General features: G+C 42.4%; 1 protein-coding gene across 2 annotated transcripts in view; it reads left to right on the top strand.

Moving 5' to 3' along the window:
• Positions 1 to 13771, top strand: part of PCSK2 (proprotein convertase subtilisin/kexin type 2) — a 328111-nt gene that overhangs the window by 242284 nt on the left and 72056 nt on the right. For both annotated transcript variants that reach the window (XM_003411419.4, XM_003411418.3), the window contains one exon: positions 2427 to 2503. In XM_003411419.4, the coding sequence (XP_003411467.1) occupies positions 2427 to 2503 (77 nt within the window). The remainder of the gene's footprint in view (positions 1 to 2426; positions 2504 to 13771) is intronic.

The raw sequence follows: 13771 nt of genomic DNA, 5'->3' as shown, positions 1-13771 counted from the left end.
CATTTGCAAAAAAATGAAACAGGACCCATACCTCACACCAAGCACAAAAACTAACTCCAAGTGGATCAAAGACCTAAACATAAAGACTAAAACGATAAAGATCGTGGAAGAAAAAATAGGGACAACCCTAGGAGCCCTAATACAAGGCATAAACAGAATACAAAACATTACTAAAAATGACGAAGAGAAACCAGATAACTGGGAGCTCCTAAAAATCAAACACCTATGCTCATCTAAAGACTTCACCAAAAGAGTAAAAAGACCACCTACAGACTGGGAAAGAATTTTCAGCTATGACATCTCCGACCAGCGCCTGATCTCTAAAATCTATATGATTCTGTCAAAACTCAACCACAAAAAGACAAACAACCCAATCAAGAAGTGGGCAAAGGAAATGAACACACACTTCACTAAAGAAGATATTCAGGCAGCTAACAGACACATGAGAAAATGTTCTCGATCATTAGCCATTAGAGAAATGCAAATTAAAACTACGATGAGATTCCATCTCACTCCAACAAGGCTGGCATTAATCCAAAAAACACAAAATAATAAATGTTGGAGAGGCTGCGGAGAGATTGGAACTCTTATACACTGCCGGTGGGAATGTAAAATGGTACAACCACTTTGGAAATCTATCTGGCGTTATCTTAAACAGTTAGAAATAGAACTACCATACAACCCAGAAATCCCACTCCTCGGAATATACCCTAGAGAAACAAGAGCCTTCACACAAACAGATATATGCACACCCATGTTTATTGCAGCTCTGTTTACAATAGCAAAAAGCTGGAAGCAACCAAGGTGTCCATCAACGGATGAATGGGTAAATAAATTGTGGTATATTCACACAATGGAATACTACGCATCGATAAAGAACAGTGACGAATCTGTGAAACATTTCATAACATGGAGGAACCTGGAAGGCATTATGCTGAGCGAAATTAGTCAGAGGCAAAAGGACAAATATTATATAAGACCACTATTATAAGATCTTGAGAAATAGTATAAACTGAGAAGAACACATACTTTTGTGGTTACGAGGCGGGGAGGGAGGGAGGGAGCGAGAGGGTTTTTTACTGATTAATTAGTAGTAATTAGTAGATAAGAACTGCTTTAGGTGAAGGGAAGGACAACACTCAATACATGGAAGGTCAGCCCAATCGGACTGGACCAAAAGCAAAGAAGTTTCCGGGATAAAATGAATGCTTCAAAGGTCAGCGGAGCAAGGGCGGGGGTTTGGGGACCATGGTTTAAGGGGACTTCTAAGTCAATTGGCAAAATAATTCTGTTGTGAAAACATTCTGCATCCCACTTTGAAATGTGGCGTCTGGGGTCTTAAATGCTAACAAGCGGCCATCTAAGATGCATCAATTGGTCTCAACCCACCTGGATCAAAGGAGAATGAAGAACGCCAAGGTCACATGACAACTAAGAGCCCAAGAGACAGAAAGGGCCACGTGAACCAGAGACCTACATCATCCTGAGACCAGAAGAACTAGTTGGTGCCCAGCCACACTCGATGACTGCCCTGACAGGGAGCACAGCAGAGGACCCCTGAGGGAGCAGGAGATCAGTGGGATGCAGACCCCAAATTCTCATAAAAAGACCATACCTAATGGTCTGACTGTGACTAGAGGAATCCCAAGGGGCATGGTCCCCAAACCTTCTGTTGGCCCAGGACAGGAACCATCCCCGAAGCCAACTCATCAGACATGAAAGGACTGGACAGTGGGTAGGAGAGAGATGCTGATGAAGAGCGAGCTAATTATATCAGGTGGACACTTGAGACTATGTTGGCATCTCCTGTCTGGAGGGGGGATGGGAGGATAGAGAGAGTTGGAAGCTGGCAAAATTGTCACAAAAGGAGATACTGGAAGGGCTGACTCATTAGGGGGAGAGCAAGTGGGAGTAAGGAGTAAGACGTATATAAACTTATATGTGACAGACTGACTTGATTTGTAAACGTTCACTTGAAGCTCAATAAATGTTAATAAAAAAAATTAAATTAAATTAAAAAAAAACACAAGAAGCTGTTTTACTCGTAACATGAGAACTAGAACATTCTGGCCACCGGTCCAAGGAAGCATCGAGGAAGCCCCAGACTCTGGATAAAGCCTATTTACCCACAGAGGTATCTCGGCTTAAAATAGAGACAGTCCTAGAGAACACAGGTTCGAATTTGCTAAAGCCTTGAAGGCCTGAAATAGGATGGGATTAGGAAGCTTGAAAGGGGTAGAAAGAGAGTGTAGAAAACTCCAAGGACACACTTCAGCTCTGTCATGACTTTTCAAGGGTGGCCAGCTCAGCACATGAGCACAGACTCCAGGGAGGGGCTGTGGACATAAAGTGCCACGTCTTGCAGCATTTTCTCTTGCCTGTTTTTTTGGCTTTATTGACCTAATGAGACATCTTGTATCTTTCAGAATGCCAAAGCAAGTTATGACTTCAGCAGCAACGACCCCTACCCGTATCCTCGGTACACAGACGACTGGTTTAACAGGTAAATTTAGTCTCTTTAACTTTAGGTTTTAAGGTTTTGCTTTGCTTTGGGTTTTTTTCTTAAGACTTGAATACCACTAACAAAATGAACTCCCCTTCTCTAAATTATATTGTTATTCTTCTTCTTAGTGATTACACTCTCTAAATACTTGGATATTTTAATATTACCATGCTCTTCTAGAATTATCTTTTGACTGTCCTGTTCGGTGGAACTAGGAAATATTTGCTGCTTTAGCCTGTTAGAAATAAAACAAAATAGAAATAATAAGTCCTGTCTCGGCCCACTACAAAGTGATTTAAAACATATTGATTTGACTTGATCTGTTGAAACAATTGCAGAAAACTCTTTTGTCCCTGAGCCAGTGTGTATGTTTTTGAAACGTGTTTCTGCTGTAACCTTCGAACAGCTCACAGAGTCCCTTTCAAAAAAGCAGTAAAGGTGATTGTCAGAGGCTTGAATTATCATTCGGGATAGTGGTCCCACCACATAAAATACCCCAATGGTCCATCCAAAGGTATGAGGTTTTTCTTTGGTGTGTCTTGCTACTAAACGTGCAGATAAACCAGTAACTAGTTGCCGTTAAGTCGATTCTGCTTCCTGGTGACCCCATGTGTGTCAGAGTAGAACTCTGTTCCACAGGGTTTTCAATGGCTGATTTTTCGGAAGTAGACAGCCAGGGTTTTCTCCCAAGGCACCTCTGGGTGGACTTGAACCTCCGAGCTTTTGCTTAGTAGCTGAGTGCACTAACCATTTGCATCACCCTGAATACTGTCTCTCTTTTTCTCCAAGTAAATATCTTTGCTGAAGTAGTTGATTGCATATAATATCAAGAAATGAAGATGCGTGGCTTGCTCAGTCAAAGAATACCGTAATTTTTAAACCTAGGGCTTCACCATTATCGATGTCCTTAGGTGAGGTTTATGAGAACAGGTCAGCTTCATTTAAAAAAATATTTTATTGTGGAGCACTTTACCCATTTCTTTTGCTTCTCATGGCAACCCAAGTGGTAGATGAAGTAAGCGTTGCCTTCCTCAGCTTGGTCATAAGGAAACAGGCTCCGGGAGGTTAGGTGACTTCCCAGGTCAAACAATTAGTATATGTCACAGTCAAGACATGAACCCAAAACCAAGCTTCCTAAAGCTTTCTAAATTCAAATTTGTACCATTTTTTAAGTATCATTTTTATTATAAAAGACAGTAAGCATGATGCCCAAAGAGTGGCCAGGGACATGTCCAGTGGACCAGGTTGCTAAGGCTGTCCTTGTGGTAAGCCAGTTGACCTGAAAATGTCTGGGCTGGAGACAGCACACATGGTCTGTGGGACTTGACAATTACAGAAAATACAAAAAAAGAATAAAAAAGAAAATGCAATTCAAATGTGTAACATTTTAAAAAGATCATTGCTGAGATCCAATGGCACAGTTCACTCTTTGACAATTTTATCTGCAGCCTGAAAATTATCATGCAATGTCTGGAAGAGTGTGTTCGCGGGGTAAGGATATATAAGAAGGGTCTGAGAGCTTTTGACACCAAGTGTCTCTTATCGTCTTGACTTAAACAACCCTGGACCCTAGCATACGCTGAGCAAATAAACCATGCCAGTCACAGGAGTATGAAGTTACCAAATGAATGTCACTAGGCAGGAGTTAGACAGATTGTGCAATGGCAGTCTGGAAGTCTGGAACACTGTGTCACGAAGAATCATGACAGGGTTTTGGCTTCAGATCATTACCAACTGTCTGCACAGGTATCAGAAAGGGCAATAGCAATACCTGTGCAAAAAACCCAAACCCATTGCTGTCGAGTCGATTTCAACTCATAGAGACACTATAGGGCAGGGTAGAACTGCCCCAAAAGGGTTTTCAAGGGGCAGCTGGGGGATTCCTACTGCAGACCTTTCTGTTAGCAGCTGTAGCTCTCAACCACTGCACCACCAGGATTCCAATCTCTGTAGCTTAGTAGGTACTAAATTGATCTTTGATTGATGGATTGGTCCAGGCACAAAAATATAGCTGATGGAATAGTTTTCTCCTTCCCCATTTTCTGAACCCAAGTAAAACCTCCCCAACCAAATCTTCCTGTGTTATGTGCTTTAAGAATAATCTTCACAAAAAGAAAGAAACCAAGGTGAGTCAGTGGTAAACCTGTTCTCGAAAGTACAATTTTAAACTGGCTAGAGACCTCTAATTAGGTCTTGGTGGGTGCTTAGTGTAAATGAGTTTGTCTTGTCACTGGTAAGACTTCTCAAGTGTCCAATTGCCTGAGACACAGTCATAGTGACTAAAGCAAGCATGATCCCCGTACTTTAGGGAGCGAATGAGTAAAAATAGTCCACTATGACCAATAAATGAGCTTTTTTTCCCCCCATACTCAAGTCATTTTTAAATATTCCATCCACCTTTGCTTGTTATTACGAAAATTGGTTTATACCACAGTTCAAATCATGAATTCTCAAAGCATGACTACTATGGTAAATGATTATGGTCGGGGGGGTCAAAGTTGAAGTCCATGGGTACTGGCAAAATCCTTTGTCTGAAGGATTGGGGATCTGTCCTGGAGATGATTCCTGTTTGACATAAAGAGAATTTGAATCGAATATCCCTCCCATGAATATAGGATATATATATGTTAAAAATTACCTCCAGGATGAAACGATACATGCCTGGTATTTGTTTCAAATTAATTTAGGGCTTGGGGAGGGAGGGAAGGGGATGGGTCAGGATGTAGAGGAAATAAAATTAGTCAGGAGTTAATCATTGGTAAAGCCGGGGGATGGGTACAGGGGATTTTCACTCCTCTTTTGTATGTCTTTGATATTCTCCGTAATAATAAGTTTTAAAAGTCATAGGGCATAAAAAGAGATAACAAAGAGAACTGGGACTTCAGTTTAGCACCCCATCAAACAGTTAGTGTTGATGTGATTTAACTAAGCAATGATCTTTTGAGTACCAACTGCCACATTTCCCAAAGCAGCTGCTGGCACAACCCCACAGGGCAGGTCTACTCTGCCCTGTAAAGTCACTACAAGTCAGGAACAACGTGATGCACACAACAACCACCAACACATTTTCCAGTAAAAGCTGCCGCCCACAAAGAGCCCTGCCTGCAACACTCTGGCATCGGGACTCACTGATATCAGCACCCACCTTTATGACCCTGTGATACTGCACCTCATACGCAACCCCTGTGTATCCAACTCTGATGATTCCCTATTGAGCACCAGGAGGCTGTATTTACGTGAAAAACATAATGGTTTTCTTTACATGTTCACTTTGAGCCATGATCAGTACATGGATAAGAAAAACATTTTTGCCAAAATGATTTCCTATAGAATTGGGATGTGCCTTACGCATCTGCACCCATTGGCAAATAGGGTGTCACGGTGCATTCTGCCAGGTGCCAGGGGTGATGGCAAGGCAAATGTGGCCACCCTGTTTCTGAGGAGCTTACAACACCATGCCGTGTGGCAACAGATGCCCCAATCACTGCAACACTAAATGTAGCCAAGGCTAAAATAACAAGGATCAAAAAAATAACGTGGATAGCTGGCACATATTGTGCCGTTACTATGTTTAAAGTGCTGTTTAAGTGCTTTGCATTTTTAACTGAACTAGTTAGGGTTGCTATGAGTTGGAATCGACTCGACGGCAGTGGGTTTGGTTTGGTTTTTTGGTTAGTTCTCATAACAACCCTCTGAAATAGGTATTATCATTGTAATCATCTTCATTTTGGAAACTGAAGTACAGAGAGGTTAAGTATCTTGCCCAAGGTCACACAGCTAGTAACCACTGGAGGCAGGATTTGAAGGCCGTGAGTGGACTCCATAACCTATGTTTCTGGCCACTGCCATCGGTGCACTGGCTCTGTAATAAAGGTACTTGGAGAGCAGGTGAAAGTATCTCTGGCTGGAAAAATGGAAGACTTCCTTGAAGAGGTGACATTTGGTCCAGGATTTGAATGAAGGTGATAGATAGAGTTGGGAGAAGGCTGATCAGTGTATTCTGGGGCAAGAGTACAATTTCGACAAAGACAGGGAGGCCGGGAGGTGCAGGACGTGTTCAGGACATAGCCTGGAGAGCTGCTCTGGGAGTCAGAGAGACTGGTGCAAGAAGGCAGCATTCTAAGAAGTCTTTTGGAAGAGGCGGGGCATCAAAGGTTTGGAACTGTAGCCTGTAGGAAGATCATTCTCTCACGCTCCAGGAACATCGGTACCGAGAGGTGCTGGCCTCGAGCCCAGCACAACGGCATCCCCCGGGGGGGGGGGTGGACCACACCGAGTGACACTATTGGGGGGGGGTGACACCAAAATGACTATCTATAAAATTATATCCCTGTAGTTAGTTCTAACAACAAAAACATAATTCGTAAGCCTAGCTTACATGTACCGATATACCTACAAGACTAAGTTCTATGCTAACCTATTTTTTGAACTTTCCAATGCGCTCCTGGAAACCCTGCTGGCATAGTGGTTAAGTGCTAGGCTGCTAATCAAAGGGTCAGCAGTTCGAATCCACCAGGCGCTCCTTGGAAACTCTATGGGGCGGTTCTACTCTGTCCTATGGGGTCGCTATGAGTCGGAATCAACTCGATGGCACAGGGTTTGGGTTTTTTTTTTGGTTTTTTTTTTTTTAATGCACTCCTATTGGAAGCAGTCGTTATTACCCAATTACAACGACGCTTCGAATCACGTGGTTTCCTCCGCACACACTACAAGCAGGCACTGTTGTCTTTGTTGCTGCTGGTGTTTTTATTGTCGCTGATTTTCGTCAAATGTTCTGGTGTTTTAGCGACAATGGAAACCCTGGTGCCATAGTGCTTAAGAGCTATGGCTGCCAACCAAAAGGTCTGTGGTTCGAAACCACCAGGTGCTCCCTGGAAACCCTATGGGGCAGTTCTACTCTGTCCTATATGGACGCTATGAGTTGGAGTGGACTCTATGGCAACGGGGGATTTCAAGGGGTTAGTGACAATATTGTGGCAATTAGTATTTGTGAACCTATATCAATAACTTTTTTGAGAATGAAGTAGTGATTAAAGAAAAAGGGGTGATATACAGGAATTATGATCTACAAGTAACATTAGTACAAAAAACATTAAGGATTCTGTATGGTCTGGTACAAGAGGAGGTCCATGGCAGTGGGAGGCCGGGGTGCCACCAACCGTAGTGATGCCACTGGCCCAGAACTTGCCCTTGGCTGGCTCAGGGTCTGCTACTGGGCCAGCGTGAGCCTCTTGCCAGCCGTGGGCCACTGAGGCATGCCACAGTGTTGCCAGGTTTTCCCTTCTTGGCATGGGCACCAAATCCAGTATCCCCTCTCTATTCAGCAGACTCAGAACTCTTGAGAAATGCTCATGTACGGAACAACCAACAAGGGACTGACATTGTCCAGCAGTGAGCTCGTTGTCCTTGACTATCCCAGTCACACTGTCCGCCACAAAGGCCAGCTGGAACACAGAAGCAATTCCTGCACAGGGAAAGGCAGCCGGCACGCCGTCAGGACTTTCTCATTGCCGTGGAAAGTAGACAATGAAATGCACTAGGAGGACACCCTCAGTCAAGCACCTAAAATGCTCCCCTTGGCTGAGAAAGTGAGTTCAGCGGCAGTGTATCCCTCCTGGGCTTTCTTGACTCCTTAAACCATCATATCACTCCCTTAATCCTCTATACATGCTAATTAACTTGTTTTCCTTCAAGTCTACTCTTCTTTAAGAAGAACATATTTAAGACTCTAAGCCAAAGACTCTTTTTGAAAGCAAACTTCATACATATGCAGAGCTGCTTTGGGGACTATGGCTATTAGCATTTCTTGCCCTGTGTTTTATTTAATTTTGTAGGATTATTCCTTATTAAGCAGAGAAAGTATATTTATTCTACTGTGAAACATTTAATAATTACATGGAGTTTCTGCAACACAGTTGAGAAATTTGCAAAGAGTATCATTTCCTCCTAACTTGTGATCAGAGAAATGCAGATGGCCAAACAAAATAATAATAATAATGACCCAAATTGCAAAAGATATAAAATAATACACAGCTAATGAGCATCAATAATGTGCAAAACAGATATAACGGTTTTGCTGTGAGGCATTGGGACCCAACTTCACATTGTTTTCCTTGCCAGCACTCAATAAACATCGATTGGCTGGTTGACGGATGCGTGGCCTACCTCTGTAGCCATGCTGAGAAGTTGAGTGGCCTTGACATCTGTCCATTTTAGGGATGCTTGCTTCTCTCAAGGTTTATAGTCCTGGTTTTGTCAATAAGCTCCCAGCCCTGCTAGGTTTTAGGTCAATGTTAGGTGATGCATTGCAGGTCTGTATTCCATTACTGTGCAGTTGTACATAAAAAATCCCTCTTGCGTAGCGTTACTTTGACAGATGTTTGCACAGAAATGTCCTCCATGCCATCAGCTATATTTCTGGGGCATCACAGGCTGGAGCACGCTCTATCTATTAAGCCCTGAAGAGTCAGGGATTTTGAATTCTACGCCATTCTGGGCTGCAAAAAGTTTACTATAAATTCATGAAGAGAGAAGACACTTATTACTCCAGCAACCAACGTCGGGGGAGGGAAGGGTAAAATGGTTGCAGCAGAGCAATCATCTTTAGGTGGTGGAATTTGACTGCTAAAAAAAAAAATTCATTAAATGCTATCGATCGTTTTTGAATAAGAAAGATTTTCCATGACTAGCTTTTTTTCCCCCTTATTAAAAGACATATTTCATTTTGAAGAACTCTAAGCAACAGGCCAAAGAACATGTGAGAAAAATTGCCCTTTCTGGTTGTCAGTTTTCACACTGATGTAAGCTAATTCTTTGCCCCCATGACACTTTATTGTTTAAAAATAGATGAGCATCGTTCCTTTCCATCTTTGTGGACTAATTCTGAAATCACCTCCTGGATAATAAAATTCCAACTGCTTTCAAAGACCTAATCTAACTTCTTTTCATGTGACCTTTGAGACTACCTCTTAGGCAATATTAGCAGCAACCAACGTTGCTGCTCGAAACCAATGCTTTCTTGCATTCAAACCAAAGCACAGTGAAATCCAACAGAGTTTAATTTTGTTAACTATTGCAGGCCATTGGAGAAATACCACAAAATTGTCCTTTTTTTTTTATTATTATGATCACTAGGTCACCATGAGTCAGAATCAACGGGCCTGTTTGTTTCGTTGGTTGGCTATTTGGTGTAATAGATTGAATTGTGTCCCCCAAAAATATGTGTCAACTTGGTTAGGCCATGTGTGGTTGCCCTCCATTTTGTGATTTTCCTATGTATTATAAATCATAATCTCTGCCTGTGGTTAAAGGTGATTAGGGTGAGATGTAACACCCTTGCTCAGGCCATATCCCTGATCCAATGTAAAAGGATTTTCCCTGGGGTGTGGCCTGCACCACCTTTTATCTCTCAAGAAATGAAAGGAAAGGGAAGCAAGCAGAGAATTGGGGACCTCATACCAGCAAGAAATCAGTGCCAGGAGCAGAGAACATCATTTGGACCCAGGATCCCTGCGCCTGAGAAGCTCCTTGACCAGGGGAAGATTGAGGGCAAGGACCTTCCTCCAGAGCCAACAGAGTGAGAAAGCCTTCCCCTGGAGCTGACGCCCTGGATTTTTTGGAACTCCATATTAGGGATTTGGAAACCCTGGTGGTATAGTGGTTAACTGGTACGGCTGCTAACCAAAAGGTCAGCGGTTCAAATCTACCAGCCGCTCCTTGGAAACTCTACAGGGCAGTTCTACTCTGTCCTATAGGGTTGCTGTGAGTAGGAATCGACTCAATGGCAGTGGGTTTGGTTTTTTGGTTTTATGTTAGGAATTAGCTATGTGTATATATATACAGCATTTGGTACAAAGCATGGCACATGGCAGGCACTCCATAAATGGCAGCTAATGTAATCATGAAATTCAATGAAGAGATTTCTACAGGGAGCTAACTCAAGGATTCTCCAACTAGATAGAAAACTAGGAGAACTTATACCAAAGGGATCAATGGGTGGCCAGGTCATTCACCCATCTTCCTCAGACATCCATACTGTCATCTGAGCTCTTGACAGAAACTAGATAACAATGAATAAAGAAGATCGAAGAAGAATTGATGCCTTTGAATTGTGGTATTGGCAAAGAATATTGAATATACCATGGACTGCCAAAAGAGTGAACAAATAAGTCTTGGAAGAAGTACAACCAGCTTCTTAGAAGCAAGGATGGCAAGACTACATCTTACATACTTCAGACATGTTATCAGGAGGGATCAGTCCCTAGAGAAGGACATCATGCTTGGTAAAGTAGAGGGTCAGCAAAAAAGAGGAAGACCCTCAACGAGATGGATTAACACAGTGGCTGCAACAATGGACTCAGGCATAACAATGATTGTGAACATGGTGCAGGACTGGGAGTGTTTGGTTCTGTAGTACATAGGGTCGCTATGAGTCAGAACCGACTCAAGGGCACCTGACAACAACAGATAATGGTAGCCTTAAACTTCCTGGCAAGAATCTAGTGCCTGTGTTTCTGCATTGCTGACCAAAAGAGTTCTATCCAACAACACTTTATATGCATGAGGCAAGGTTGATTAGGAAAATTAAGAAGCCTAGCCTCAGAAAAATGGGGAGCCTCCTCACTTGTCCAGAAAGTATTGGGTACTTGCCAGCAGCCCAAGGGGTTTCCACGTGCTCATCTACCTAAACCAGCAGCCTCTTGAGACCACAAAGTTTAACACGCTGGACATTAGCCACCAAACATGGCTGATGCCAAACTAGCTAGGTAATCTCTGAATTTTAGCTCTAAAATTTCATAATTCCAAAACTTTTTCAATAATAATTTTAAATACCATGAACCAAGATAGAAACACTGAAGAGTCAGCCAGGCCCAGTCACCCTAACACAACGCTGTCCACACACCACCCTCAAAGCAAGTATGTTAAATCCAGCATACAAACTGCATGAACCTAGGGAGGGCAGGAGATGATACAAGTGAACCAGGCACCATTTTTTTCTTCTTATCAAGTACTGCTTTACACTCATCCCAGTCACATCTTTTTAGTATTTGTGACACCCTTGAAACTCATTTATTTCACTTATGTATTATAAATTTTTATTTTATTTGTTGTTGTTGAGACTATACTCCAATAATTTCAACATGTAAAATTCAGTGACAATGATTACATTCTTCAAGTTGTGCAACCATTCTCACCCTCCCTTTCTGAGTTGTTCCTCCCCTTTAACATAAACTCACCACCCCCTAAGTTTCCTATCTAATCTTTGGAGTTGTCAATTCGATTCCCTATAGACAGATCTTAAAAGAGCACAATGCTCAAGACATACAATCTTTACTATTGTTGTTAGGTGCTGTCGAATCAGTTCCAAGTCATAGTGACCTCATGTACAACAGAACGAAACACTGCCTGGTCCTGCACCATCCTCATAATCATTGCTATGTTTGAGCCTATTGTTGTAGCCACTGTGTCAATCCATCTCGTTGAGGGTTTTCCTCTCTTTTGGTGACCCTCTACTTTACCGAGTATGATGTCCTTCTCCAAGGGCTGGTCCTTCCCACTCTATAAAAAAAAAAAATTTTTTTTTTTTTTTATAGAATCTATCAATATTCTTTACTAGTTAAAGTAAACTGTTGCTTGGTTTTAAGAAGACTTCAGGGGATATTTTTGGTTTAAGGTTTAAAGATCATCTCAGGACAACATTTTTAGGGTTCATTCAGTTTCCATGGCTCCAGAAAGTCTGGAGTCCGTGAGCATTTGAAATTCTGTTCTGCATTTTCCCCTTTTTGATCAGAATTCTTCTACAGAATCTTTAATCAAAATGTTCAGCAAGGGTAGCCAGGCACTCTCCAGTTCTTCTGGTCTCACGGCCAAGGAGGCAGTTGTTCATGGAGGCAGTTAGCCGCACATTCCATATCCTCCTCCTATTCCTGACTCTCCTTCTTCCTCTGTTGCTCCAGGCAAATAAAGACCAATTTTTGTGCCTCGAATGGCCACTTTCAAGCTTTCAAGACCCCAAGCACTATGCAACAAACTCGGAGGTAGAACAACAACAACAAAAAAAAAAAAACCTATTGCCTATAAGTCAATTCTGACTCATAGCAACCCTATACAACAGAGTAGAACTGCCCTATTGGGTTTCCAAGGAGGGGCTGGTGGATTCAAACTGCCAACCTTTTGGTTAGCAGCCAAACTCTTAACCATTGTGCCACCAGGGCCCCACAGAGGTAGAACAGAAGCACTAAACATGTTATTAGGCCAATTAACTGGGATGTCCCATGAAACCACGACCCCAAACCTCCCAACCAAAGAACTAAATCCTCTCAGGTGTTTGGTTGTACATAAGCAGCCTCAGCAGCTAATTTTTTTTTTTTCATTTTTGTAAATACTGGATTTTTATGCAAACAACACACACCTTCTATGTTCGTTTGCCAACCGCTCCCTTTCCCCCACAAGGTATTTTCCTAAGTATGCTATGCTAATTTTTTAACATTAAAAAAAATTTTTTTACATGTGAAAAAAATTGGCATAGTGGCTCTTGTGAAAGTACCTCATGGTGGGGAGGGAGCAGTTGGTAAACAAACACAGAAAGCACGCATATTTGCACAAAAATACAGTATATCTCTCACACAACTTTTGCCGACTCAACTTTTTGCAGGTGTACAATTTATTGACAGCACTTAAATTGTCTGTGCGACCCTACCCTTAATCAGCGCCGGAGGCTTATCTTCCAGCATTAGCTCCGTAGGGTTTTTATTGACTAATTTTCAGAAGTAGATCCCCAGACCTTTCTTTCTAGTCTGTCTTAGTCCAGAAGCTTCACTGAAGCCTGTCCACCATTGGTGACCCTGCTGGTATTTGAAATACCAGTGAAATATCTTCCAGCATCATAGCAACAGGCAAGCCACCACAGCGCAACAAACTGACAGATGGGTGCTAGGGATTATGACTAGGACCTGCCAAACTGGCTGTGTCTCTAGAGATGGCAGGGTTGGGGGTAGGGCCTCAGGTTTTCACTTGGACACCCCAGTAGCCATTTCAGGCTGCTTCAGGGTAGGCCCCCTTCAGTCCCCATAACAATCTAGTTGAATACAGATTGGGACCCCAAACCCCTACATGTTAACCAAACCTCTAGCCTAGTTTATCAATTGTATAAGTTATCTGTTGCCACAAAAATGCTGCACAACAAACCACCCCAGAACTTAGTAGCTGAAAACAATAAGCATTGATTATTGTTTATCAGTCAGCTGGACAGTTTTGTTGATCCGGCCC

Source organism: Loxodonta africana, chromosome 24 (assembly GCF_030014295.1).
Source record: "Loxodonta africana isolate mLoxAfr1 chromosome 24, mLoxAfr1.hap2, whole genome shotgun sequence".
In the NCBI taxonomy this organism is placed as follows: domain Eukaryota; kingdom Metazoa; phylum Chordata; class Mammalia; order Proboscidea; family Elephantidae; genus Loxodonta; species Loxodonta africana.
Note: the sequence above shows the minus strand (reverse complement) of the source record. Positions and strands in the feature narration are given on the sequence as shown.